This window comes from Geotrypetes seraphini, chromosome 16 (genome assembly GCF_902459505.1).
Source record: "Geotrypetes seraphini chromosome 16, aGeoSer1.1, whole genome shotgun sequence".
Lineage (NCBI taxonomy): Eukaryota > Metazoa > Chordata > Amphibia > Gymnophiona > Dermophiidae > Geotrypetes > Geotrypetes seraphini.
Genome location: NC_047099.1, coordinates 45,627,584 through 45,640,335, shown reverse-complemented (window position 1 = coordinate 45,640,335; position 12,752 = coordinate 45,627,584). Strand labels below are relative to the sequence as shown.

At 43.3% G+C, this 12,752-nt stretch overlaps 1 protein-coding gene across 5 annotated transcripts in view; it reads left to right on the top strand.

The window, feature by feature from the left end:
* Positions 1-12,099, top strand: part of TNFSF9 (TNF superfamily member 9) — a 106,794-nt gene extending 94,695 nt beyond the window's left edge. For 3 of the 5 annotated variants that reach the window (XM_033923816.1, XM_033923813.1, XM_033923817.1), the window contains 2 exons: positions 7,718-7,844; positions 10,039-12,099. In XM_033923816.1, coding sequence (XP_033779707.1) covers positions 7,718-7,844; positions 10,039-10,460 — 549 coding nt within the window. In that variant the 3' untranslated portion in view covers positions 10,461-12,099. Of the gene's footprint in view, positions 1-7,717; positions 7,845-10,038 lie in introns of those variants that run through there. The other 2 variants (XM_033923818.1, XR_004537217.1) reach the window with 2 other exon arrangements.
* Positions 12,100-12,752: the final 653 nt, after the last annotated feature.

Genomic DNA, 12,752 nt, shown 5'->3' with positions numbered 1-12,752 from the left:
TGCCAAGGTGCATGATCTTGCATTTCTTAGCGTTGAAGCCCAGCTGCCAGGTCGAGAACCAAAGCTCCAACAAATGTAGGTCCTGTGTCATACTATCGGGTGAATTGCCATCTCTCACTATATTGCATAGCTTGGCGTCGTCAGCGAATAACGTTATCTTACCTTGAAGCCCCTGAGTTAGGTCCCCTATGAATATGTTGAAAAGGAGCGGGCCCAAGACCGAGCCCTGCGGTACTCCACTGGTCACCTCCGATGTTTTAGAGAGGCTACCATTAACTACCACCCTCTGAAGTCTGCCACTCAGCCAGTCATTGACCCATGTAGTTAGTATTTCTCCCAGCCCCATTGATTTCATCTTGCTCAACAGCCTGCGATGCAGGACACTATCGAAAGCTTTGCTGAAGTCTAGGTATACGACGTCCAGGGATTCTCCCAAGTCCAGCTGTTTTGTTACCCAGTCAAAGAAGCTGATGAGATTGGATTGGCAGGACCTACCCTTGGTGAATCCATGTTGACTGGGATCCCGTAGATTCTCCTCATCCAAGATTGCATCTAATTTACGTTTGATTAGTGTTTCCATGAGTTTGCATACTATTGATGTGAGACTCACCGGTCTGTAGTTTGCAGCCTCTGCCCTGCAACCCTTTTTGTGCAGTGGAACGACGTTAGCTGTTTTCCAGTCTATGGGGACTCTCCCCGAACTTAGAGAGAGATTGAACAGTCCTAATAGCGGTTCTGCCAGGACATCATGCAGCTCACTGAGCACCCTGGGGTGTAGATTGTCCGGTCCCATGGCTTTGTTCACCTTGAGTCTTGCCAGTTCGTAGTAGACGTCGCCAGGTGTGAACTCGAAATTCTGAAATGGGTCTTCCACGCTGGGCCTTGCCTGCAACTGCGGACCGTGCCCCGGTGCCTCGCAGGTGAAGACCGAGCAGAAGTATTCATTCAGTAGTTCTGCTTTATCGGAATCTGATTCTGCGCAGTTCCCATCTGGTTTTCTAAGGCGTACTATCCCGTCTGTGTTCTTTTTCCTATCATTAATATACCTGAAGAAGGATTTGTCCCCTTTCTTCATGTTCTTTGCCAGAGTCTCTTGCACTCGAAGTTTGGCCTCCCTGACTGCCATTTTGACCGCTGCAGACCTCGCCCTATGTTCTAGTTTAGCTTCCCTAGTCTCCGTTCGTTTGTAGGAAATAAATGCTTTTTTCTTCTCCTTGACGAGGTGCAAGATTTCTGCGGAGTACCATTTGGGGTTTGTTGTTTCTCCGCCGTTTGTGTGCTTGAGGAGGAGCTAGGGTGGGGGGGGGGTGAATTATGCTGGACTCCGAGATCAAGAGTTTTCCTTTCTATTCCTTGGAACATTCAATTTACTCACCCACCCGCCCAAGGTTCAAGCTTAGATTTACCAATCATTTTAATTCCTTTAGGAACAGAAAGTTCAGCTGTTGATATAACCTGGAATCATTTTTAAAATCCAGACTGGAACCAATTCCTCAAGCTGTATTCAAAATATGTAAAATCCAATTGCCTGTTGGATAACTGTCCACTGACTGCGAGGACCTGCAAAGGGACCTAACGATACTGGAAGAGTGGGCAAAAAAGTGGCAAATGAGCTTTAACATAGAGAAATGCAAGGTCATGCATGTAGGGAAAAAGAACCCGATGTTCAGCTACAAAATGGGGGGATCACTGCTAGGGGTGAGTAACCTTGAAAGAGACCTGGGGGTGATGGTAGACACAACATTGAAGGCGTCAGCACAATGCGCAACGGCCTCAAGGAAAGCAAACCAAATGTTGGGTATCATGAAGAAGAGTATCACGGCCAGGACGAAGGAAGTCATCTTGCCACTGTATCGTGCAATGGTGCGCCCGCATCTGGAGTACTGTGTCCAGTACTGGTTGCCGTACCTCAAGAAGGACATGGCAGTACTTGAGGGAGTCCAGAGAAGAGCGACTAAACTGATAAGGGGTATGGAAAACTTCTCATATGCTGACAGGTTGAAAAAGCTGGGGCTATTCTCCCTGGAAAAGCAGAGACTTAGAGGAGACATGATAGAAACCTTCAAAATCCTGAAAGGCATAGAAAAGATAGACAGGGATAGATTCTTCACACTGTAGGGAACCACAAGTACAAGGGGGCACTCGGAGAAATTAAAAGGGGGCAGGTTTAGAACAACCGCTAGGAAGTTCTTTTTCACCCAGAGGGTGGTGGACACATGGAACGCGCTTCTGGAGGCCTTGATAGGCCAGAGCACGTTACAGGGCTTCATGGCAGGTTTGGATGGGTTCCTGGAGGATAAGGGGATTGAGGGGTACAGATAGGAGTTGAGGTAGGTTATAGGAATAGTCAGGGACCATTGCACAGATGATGGGCCTGGAAGGCCGCTGCGGGAGCGGACCGCTGGGCGGGATGGACCTCTGGTCTGACCCAGCAGAGGCAAATTCTTATGTTCTTAAATCAGCCCCTATCCCCTTCAAGGCTGAACTCTTTAATTGGGTCTCTTTATGCATGTGTACTGACAAATTTTTGGCGGAACTTGGTCAAATCCTTTTGACTCAAAATTCTAAGGAGTCTGTTTCCTTGACTGCCAACTACAGACCTATTGCCAACATACCATTTTTTCTTAAACTAATGGAAGGACTGGTTAACATCAATCTCATGAAATATTTAGAGAAGTTCAACATCCTACATGACTTTCAGTCTGGTTTTCGTACAAATCATAGTTCCGAAACAATTTTAGCTTCCATGACTGATCATCTTTTCCATCTGTTTTCCCTGGGGAAAAGCACACTGGTACTGAGGTTTGACCTGAGCAGTGCCTTTGACCTTGTTGATCATGACATTTTGCATAGATGCCTTGATGCCATTGGCATTTCCAGACAGGTACTAAATTAGTTTACGGGTTTCTTAAAAAACCATATCTACCAGTTTTACAGCGAAGGAATTTTCTCTCAGGCTTGGTATAATCCCTGTGGAGTTCCACAGGACTCCCCACTCTCCCCTTCACTTTTCAATGTCTATATGGCATCATTGGGAAATATGTTATCCAATTTAAAATTGAAATCAAATCATATATATATATATATATATATATATATACATACACGCGGATGACATTACAATTATTATTCCCTTAACCTCACTGACTCAAAAGACAGAACAATTCATCTTATCTGTCCTTACTAAGGCAGAATAATGGACTACGCAATTTAAATTAAAACTGAATTTGGATAAAACTAAGTTCTTTTTGGCAAGTCCTAAACACAAGATAACGAACACCTCTTTGAGATTAAATGGGTCAGACCACCCAATTAATTCTACCATCAAAATCCTGGGTGTCATCTTGGACCGAAGCTTGACTTTTGAAAATTACACTAACTCTCAGGTTAAAAATGTTTTTTTCATTTTATAGAAACTTAGTACCATTAAACACTATTTTGACTTCTTCTCTTTTCGACTGCTGGTTCAATCCTTGATCTTAAGTATCTTAGACTATTGCAATATTATACACTTGGGATCTTTTAAGAAAACCATCAAATGACTGAGAATTGTTCAGAACGCTGCAGTCTGTCTCATCTACAGTCTCAAGAAATCGGGTCATAGTAACATAGTAGATGACGGCAGATAAAGACCCGAATGGTCCATCCAGTCTGCCCAACCTGATTCAATTTAAATTTTTAAATTTTTTTTCTTCTTAGCTATTTCTGGGCAAGAATCCAAAGCTTTACCCGGTACTGTGCTTGGGTTCCAACTGCTGAAATCTCTGTTAAGACTTACTCCAGCCCATCTATACCCTCCCAGCCATTGAAGCCCTCCCCAGCCTATCCTCCACCAAACGGCCTTATACAGACACAGACCATGCAAGTCTGCCCAGTACTGGCCTTAGTTCAATATTTAATATTATTTTCTGATTCTAAATCCTCTGTGTTCATCCCACGCTTCTTTGAACTCAGTCACCGTTTTCCTCTCCACCACCTCTCTCGGGAGCGCATTCCAGGCATCCACCACCCTCTCCGTAAAGTAGAATTTCCTAACATTGCCCCTGAATCTACCACCCCTCAACCTTAAATTATGTCCTCTGGTTTTACCATTTTCCTATCTCTGGAAAAGATTTTGTTCTACGTTAATACCCTTCAAGTATTTGAAAGTCTGAATCATATCTCCCCTGTCTCTCCTTTCCTCTAGGGTATACATATTCAGGGCTTCCAGTCTCTCCTCATACGTCTTCTGGGGCAAACCTCCTATCATTTTCGTTGCCCTCCTCTGAACCGCCTCAAGTCTTCTTACGTCCTTCGCCAGATACGGTTTCCAAAACTGAACACAATACTCCAAGAGGGGCCTTACCAATGATCTGTACAGGGGCATCAACACCTTCTTCCTTCTACTGACTACGCCTCTCTTTATACAGCCCAGCATCCTTCTGGCAGCAGCCCCTGCCTTGTCACACTGTCACACTGTCGCCTTTAGATCTTCGGACACTATCACCCCAAGGTCCCTCTCCCTGTCCATGCATATCAGCTTCTCTCCTCCCAGCATATACGGTTCCTTCCTATTATTAATCCCCAAATGCATTACTCTGCATTTCTTTGCATTGAATTTTAGTTGCCAGGCATTAGACCATTCCTCTAACTTTTGCAGATCCTTTTTCATATTTTCCACTCCCTCTTCGGTGTCTACTCTGTTACAAATCTTGGTATCATCTGCAAAAAGGCACACTTTTCCTTCTAACCCATCAGCAATGTCACTCACAAACATATTGAACAGGATTGGCCCCAGCACCGAACCCTGAGGGACTCCACTACTCACCTTTCCTTCCTTCGAGCGACTTCCATTAACCACCACCCTCTGGCGTCTGTCCAACAGCCAGTTTCTGACCCAGTTCACCACTTTGGGTCCTAACTTCAGCCCTTCAAGTTTGTTCAACAGCCTCCTATGAGGAACTTCAAAGGCTTTGCTGAAATCCAAGTAAATTACATCTAGCATATGTCCTCGATCCAGCTCTCTGGTCACCCAATCAAAAAATTCAATCAGGTTTGTTTGGCACGATTTACCTTTTGTAAGCCCATATTACAAAAAACTACACTGGCTGCCCATGGAAGCAAGAGTCATCTTTAAGTTTGCTTGCCTTTGCTTCAAAACCATAACAGGTTCATCCCCAATCTATCTATCTCATCATTTTGACTTTCCAGGCACAACTTGGATACGTCGTGCCTACTTGTTCGCTTTCCCATCCTTGAAGGACTGTATCTACAAGAGATTCTTCAATAGAACATTATCATTCCAAGCAGGCAAATAGAATAAATGTTTAACCAACTTTATCTCAAACGCTCTTTTCTTACCAAACTTTTAGGAAGTCAATCAAAACTTCTCTTTGACAAATTTCTCTGACTCCATTTCTACCATGATGTACTTCTAAAACACTTCCAGGAAAAATGGATTAATCTTAACATGCTAATGTAATTTTGAAAGTATTTTTGTAATATCGCTGTCTGTAAACCGCTCTGAACTGTTTGTGGTATTGCGGTATATAAAAAATAAAGGTATTATTATTCTTCTTCAAGTCATGACATCAGAAAAGTCTGACACATGTAAAAAAATGGAAAAAGCTGAGAAATCATGTAACAGAGGGTATGTAATGTTGCAGAATTGCATTTTGCAGCTTCAGAAATGGGTTTTGATTTGTATTTTTTAAATTGTTAACTGCGAGTCAAAGCAGGTTCAGAAGAGGTTGTGGGATTGATCCCAGCTTCATCCTCCAAATCCTCTATATATGTGAACCACTTTGATTGTATAACCAAGTCCCATTCTCTTTCCTAGCTTCGGAATTTAAAATTTGGGACTGGAGTAAGGGGAAGTCCAGAAGGAATTGGGATACTGACCCTTTGACCCAGCATGAGAAATCAATTCTATAGGGATGGAAATCTATATTAAGAGGAGATAGACCCCCCCCTCCCCAGGCTCCTACACGTCTGACCTACTTTCAGCCAACTTTATGAACCTATAAGTTTTCAGCTGAAAATCTTTCTCTCTTTCTGTCTCTCCTTCTCTCTCTTCCATTTCCCTTTTTTCTCTCTAACTGGGTTTCCCCCATCTCTTTCTGTCTCACTCTCTTCCCTATCTCTTTCTTTCCCTACACCTCTCCCTCTTCTTGGGTCAACCTCTCCTTCCTTATTTGTCTGTCTCTCCTCCATCTCTCTACTTCCCTTTTCTGTCTCCTCCCCCCTCCTTCGATTTTCCTTTCCATTTTCGCTGGCTGATGTATCAGCATTTTGGAACAGAGCTGAGGTGGAAAGTTGCTCCGGGCTCAGCAGCCGCAGTCCCGGGAAGTCCCTGCCCACATGACAGCACTTCCTCCGGCGGCTGTTCTGCTATAAAGCAGGGGGAGTCGTCCGTGGGCACAGTCTGAGGCCAGCCCCGCTCCTGCCCCGTCCTCTCCTTACTGTGCAATGTCAGTGGCCGACCCGGCTGCGGTGCGGGACCCCGAGGGGCTCACTGGCCCCCAGCAAGGCTGCCGCAAGCCCAACCTGTTTCTGCTGCTCTTGGTGCTTTCTCTGGCCGTGGCCCTGGCCGCCCTGGGCACTTTCGTGCTCCTGTCCTTGCCCTGCCAGGGCAAAGAGGTGAGTGATTGAGATCTCTCCCTTAGAGAGACTGGCACTTTCAAAAGGGGGCTTTTTACAGGCTGGATTATCCGCTGAAAATCAGTCGCTACATACAGAACAGGAAACGTTAATTCTGTGCACACAATCCGTTGTGAATCTGGATTCTGTGCATACACTGCTGGATTTTCCATTCTGGATTCTCAATAGACAGACGATGGGGGATATGACTGAGGGTGAATCGATTTTTCACCCTTTCCAAAAGTACAAAAAAATCCCCAGGGGAGACTCAATGAAATTACATAGGAGGAAATATTTGTGATTACGAATAGTTAAACTGTGGAGCTCAAGAAGTTGTGTTATAGCAGTTAGCATAGCTAGGTTTAACAAAAGTCCGTAGTCTGCTATTAAGACAGACAGGGGGGAAGCCACTGCTTGCCCTGGATGGGTAGCATGGAATGTTGCTACTCTTTGGGATTCTAGAATCTTGTTACTCTCTGGGATTCCGGAATCTTACTATTCTTTGGGATTCTAGAATCTTGTTACTCTCTGGGATTCTGGAATCTTGCTATTCCTTGAGGTTCTGTATGGAAGGTTGCTACTCTTTGGCTTTCTGCCAGGTGCTTGTGACCTGGATTGGCCAGTGTTGGAAGCAGGAGGATGGACCATTGGTTTGACTCATTGTGGCTGTTGGTATGTTAAAAAGTCACAATAAACAGAACCACATTTCAGGATTTCTCTCAAGAAAAGCTCATGAGAGGGATTCATTCCAGAGTTTGCTCAAGTCTTGTCACACATTTCATTGGAAGGACAGGATTTAGGAAAGTCAAAGAGCGTCCTCAGGTAGAGAGAATGGAAACCATGCAAACTCAGTTTTTTGTTTTTTTTTGGGGGGGGAGGTGTCTTGAGGTCTATTCAACTTCCATGGGACCCTCAAGGTGGTTGGGTTAAAGGAAAGGATGAATTTGAAGGGAGAAGAGAGAATAAAACAGCCGAGAGGAAGATGAGAGGCATCTGCTGGGACAAGTCTTGGGTTTAATCCTTCCAGAAAGGCAGAGTGAGGTGCTTGTGCCGCTGGTCATTTTGTCCTGGTCATCTCAGTTTTTCCCTCTTTTAACAGACCACAGTGGAAAGAGTGACAGAAGCAGCTGCAGTGGCCGCATTAAAAATTGCGACGGAGACAGCGAGCGCCAAAGTAAAGGAGATGGCACAGGAAGGGATCGGTGCTCACCTGTCACCAGAGGGTGGTAAGTTCTTCCGCTCGGTCCTTAGGACTTTGCTTAAGAAAGTTCACAAAAAACTGTGTTTTCAGCAGCCAGAATAACATGGGCTTAGCGTGTTCCAATGCATGTCTTTCCCACACTATTTTCACAGTGGCCTTTTCTTTTCTCCTTTCGCACTACTTTTTCCATTAATGCACATGACTGATACAGTAATAGCACGGGGGAACTTACCCCCTCCTCTAAAGAACCCCTTAGTGTGCTTCCTCAGGGCTTCATACTATCCCTTCTGCCTTTCAACATTTATCTTGCTCCACTGTTAATGCTCTGTCAGTCCATTGGATTTACTGTATATGTTTATGCTGATGATCTTCAACTTCTACATACCATCGACCCCTCTGATTTCAATGATATCTCTTCTATTAACCACAAATGAACTAAAGCACACGACTGGCTAACATCAAACATGCTATCTTTAAGTATCACAAAAACTAGCACCGTTCTTTTTCCTTGGAAGGATGGTCAGCACTTAGTCTTACCAGTCTCTAGTGATCAAATCCCATTAGAATCCTCCTCAACAATAAAAATTCTAGGAATCCTCATTGATAATAATCTTTCCTATCATTCTGAAATTAGTGCTCTCATCAAAAACTGTTTCTATAAGTTAAGGATGATAAGATCTTTAGTTCCTCTCCTTGACCTTAAATCTCTCCAGATCTTAATTCATTCTCTCATAATATCTAAAATCGACTACTGTAATTCATTATAGAAAGGTTTATACCAACAGGACATTAGACGCCTTCAACTTGTACAAAACACAGCAATAAAAATGATCATTAACTCCAAAAAAATCTGATCACGTTACTCCTCTGTTGAAGAATGCTTATTGGCTTCCCCTTCATCAAAGGATCATTTATAAAACCACCCTCCTTACTTTTAAGACCTGACCAGCATTTATTGACAGACTTCTTATTCCATACGATCCCCCTAGAATCTTAAGATCCTTATCACAATTTACTCTTAATGTTCCCTCTCTAAAAGTAATTGGCAAGCACTCGTCGCTCATACATTTTTTCTGTAACAGCACTCTCTATTTGGAACTCACTACCATGACATCTAAGATTGGAACAAAATTTGGTTAAGTTTAAGTGCAGCTTAAAATGCTTCCTTTTTAAAGATGCATATGATTAATGTATCCTATCTAATCTTGATATATCCTATATCAGTGATTCCCAACCCTGTCCTGGAGGAACACCAGGCCAATCGGGTTTTCAGGCTAGCCCTAATGAATATGCATGAGAGAGATTTGCATATGATGGAAGTGATAGGCATGCAAATTTGCTTCATGCATATTCATTAGGGCTAGCCTGAAAACCCAATTGGCCTGGTGTTCCTCCAGGACAGGGTTGGGAACCACTGTCCTATATCATCTTAATACATCCATATTTTTTCTCAATTTTAAAACTTTTCCCAATCCTTTCCTTTCGTTCTATTCCTTCCCTCCCCTTAGTATGTCTGTTCCTGTATTGTTTTTATTCATTATTTATTTTTTATTTTAAATGTACAACGCTTTGAAATGTAATGCAAAGCATTTTATCAAATTTTTAATAAACTATAACTATAAACTTCCTTGTATCCCACAGTGAGCCTTTTTCACCACACTTTAGTGAAAAGGCCTTGAAACTTTCAACCAAAAAGTAATTTAGGCCTGACATTCATTTGTGTAGATCCTTGAGCCTAATTTCTGAACTCAGTACTAAGCACCTTTTTCCCTGACCTAAATTCTCCTCTGTTGCCCGCCCACTTTGTACAGTCCTAGTAAATTTTCAGAGGCCAATTTAGGAGAATTGATCTTTTCGATATCAGCCATCTTTAACTAACAGGGAAGAGGCTGAGGGGTCAGATGAACGGAGGGTTTAGAGCACAGATGGGATCGTTCATTGAGAGTCTCTGAGCCTGAGATGCCGCTTGTCGTGAAAGAGTAGTCCAGTGGTCAGGGAACTGGGTTCAATTCCTACTGCAGCAACTTGTGACCTCCATTACCCCAGGTACAGAACTTAGATTGTGAGTCCACTAAGCACAGAGAAAGTTCCTGCATATAATGAATGTAAACTGCTTTGATTGTACCACAGAAAGGTTGTATTTCAAATCCGTGGCACTTCCTGGAATCCCCTTCCCCTCATGCAGTCGGTTTAATATCTTTTTTTTTTAATCTCCACAGTGGATGTGATGGATGGGCTGGTGTCCTGGGACCACTCTAATAACCTTGACTCCGTGTTCATTGGGTCCGACTTCCACTATGAATCTGAGTCTAAACAGCTAGTGGTGCACAAGAAGGGCTTGTACTACCTCTATGCCAAGCTGAGTGTATTGTGTGTGATGTCACCCTGCACCCAGAGTGAAAAAGTGACTTTAGCCGTAGAGCAGGGACCTTCAGGGAACCCTGTGCTCCAGACCTCGCTAAATCTAACTAGAGAAAAGGCCTCCTTCTTCTCAGACATCTTGCTCTGCTTATCCACAAATGACCAGCTCCAGGTTCGCTTAAACCTCCATGAAGCCAAAGAATACACCCAATGGCAACTCAGTCAGAACCATGACAACTTCTTTGGACTCTTGCGTGTGAGCTCAGCATGCAATGAGTGACCAGGCTCCTCCTCCTAGGGGGCCTTTCAAGGATATGTGACCAGGTTCCTTCTTCCAGGGACCCAATCAAGGATGCACAAGTTGTAACCAGGTCTATTCTTCTAGATGATTATTCAAGGATGTACAAGGGGTGACAAGGTCCCGTCCTCAGGGGCCCTGCTGGAGTGGCACCCCCAACATGCTGTTCACTGCCAGCTGGAGATGCCCTAATTAACTCAGGGAGACAAAGCACTACAGCACGTGTCAAAGTCATTCCTGTGTACCATCTTTGTGGATGAAATGCAGGCCGAACTTTCACAGATTTGATATTTATACGTGTTTAATTTAATATCATATAAGTTATTTATTATTTCTATATTATTTATTGTGAGGGAAATGTTGAATGAAGCTAAAACTAAGTGGAGACTGGGGATAGTTTAGGGACATTGACTTCATGAGTTTATGAGGTCTATGAGATGGAGCAACTCTAGTGAATTCATGTTATATTATTGAAGATAAATGTCCAGAACTTTGCTTCTTTCTGTCCTGGCTGAGACTTCGAGCTTTGAGAAGTTTAAGTGACTCAACTTCTGGAGAGAGGCTTTTAATCCAGCAAAGGCTCTGACTTCATCATTCACCAAATGGAAGAACCAGAACCACAGAGGGATAAGCCTGAAAATCATGAATAGTCAAACATTTGCTCCCAGAAGTTGAGTTATCTGTTAAATCTGAGCTTCTGCCTTGGGTCAATGGACTTAAAATTTCCATGATGAAAAATCCTGAAAGGAAGAAGAAGTAGGCAGGTGTCTCCGGAAGTACACCATGGTCATTTGGGAAGATGGTATGTTATTCATTTTCAGCTTAATATCATGGATGCTCCAGATCTCCACTGCCCCTTCCCAAGACTCAAATACAAGGGAAGAAGAATTGTCCCTAGTGTCACTGTTCACTGAAGGATCATCTTGTTTTCATGAGAGACTTTTGTACAGAGTCATGAGGTTCCAGGTTCTCAGGGAATGTCACATTCTAGACCGGTCTCACTTTCATGTGGATCTGAGTTGTATGAGATATCCTTTGCGCTCTGGCTTGGCATCATCTAATGTCAGATCCTGAGGACTAACTGGCCAATTTCTATGTTCTGTCTTTCTGACAAATTTTCTGGGAGCTGGTTAGTACATTCCATGGGACATGAAAATGTAATCTGACCTGAAGCTAGATGATCTGGTGAGTGTTTACTTACTGGAACAAATGTTTTGGACTTGTGATCCATTTTCTCATTTGGGAAAGATGTATTTATCATTTATGTGAAATGTTATTACAGTGTACCGATGTATTTATGATTGCCTGGTGCAGGCACCTGGCTTTGCCCACTAGACTTAGATCTTGCAGTAAGATTTGATTTCCGTGTATCTGATGTTCAGAGATGCCTTGTTCTTCATGCTGGATGTTCACAGATCCCATCAAGACATATTGGTACCCTCACCCTCATGTCCACACCCCAGGGACACTAGTGGCAGTTTCTTGAGTTCATGTCTCACAAGAAACAAAATCTCAAGAAACTGAGTGCATATATTGTGCTTCGCCTTGTGTGTGAATTTCTTTCTGAAGGTGATTGGGTCCATTTCTTGCAACTGTGCAGAACTGTCTGGCTGTAACAATAAAGTGCATTGTTATAATTTCTAATGTCTGATGGTTTAGGATTGAAATGTTCATTGCTCACATGTCATATTAATAGTGCTATTGGAACTTTACCACACTATAGAGGTTCAGAATTGGTCTGGCTCAAATGTTTACATTCCAATTGAGAGGTTCCTGACATAAAGTGACCTGCCCAAGTGCCAGAAGCAGGATTTGAACCCAGGACATGCCAGCTAGTCAGATTTTCAGGATACCCACAATGAACATACATGAGGTAGATGTACATACAATGGAGGAGGCGTTACATGCAAATATATCTCATGCATATTTATTATGGCTGGATTCAAACCTCTTGCTCTAACCTGTAGGCCACTTGCTCTGCCTTCCTTCCATCTGATGATCTGAGACACGTGGCTTTACTGTTATCTTCTGTTTTGGTGGCAAGTGGGATTTTAGTGAAGTCCGAACAAAAGAGGCAAAGTCAGGTTAGGGACAGTGTAAACATTGAGGAAGTGAAACAAAACAGAACATTTTGGGTTGCACACAGAGACAGAGCCCTCGGACACTTCCACCTACTTTTTGCAAGAAAAATAACTCCGAAATGTGAAAACCTAATCAAGCTATATTAGTTTTCTCCCATAGCCCCTCCAACCTATACCCACCCCTTCTACCCCA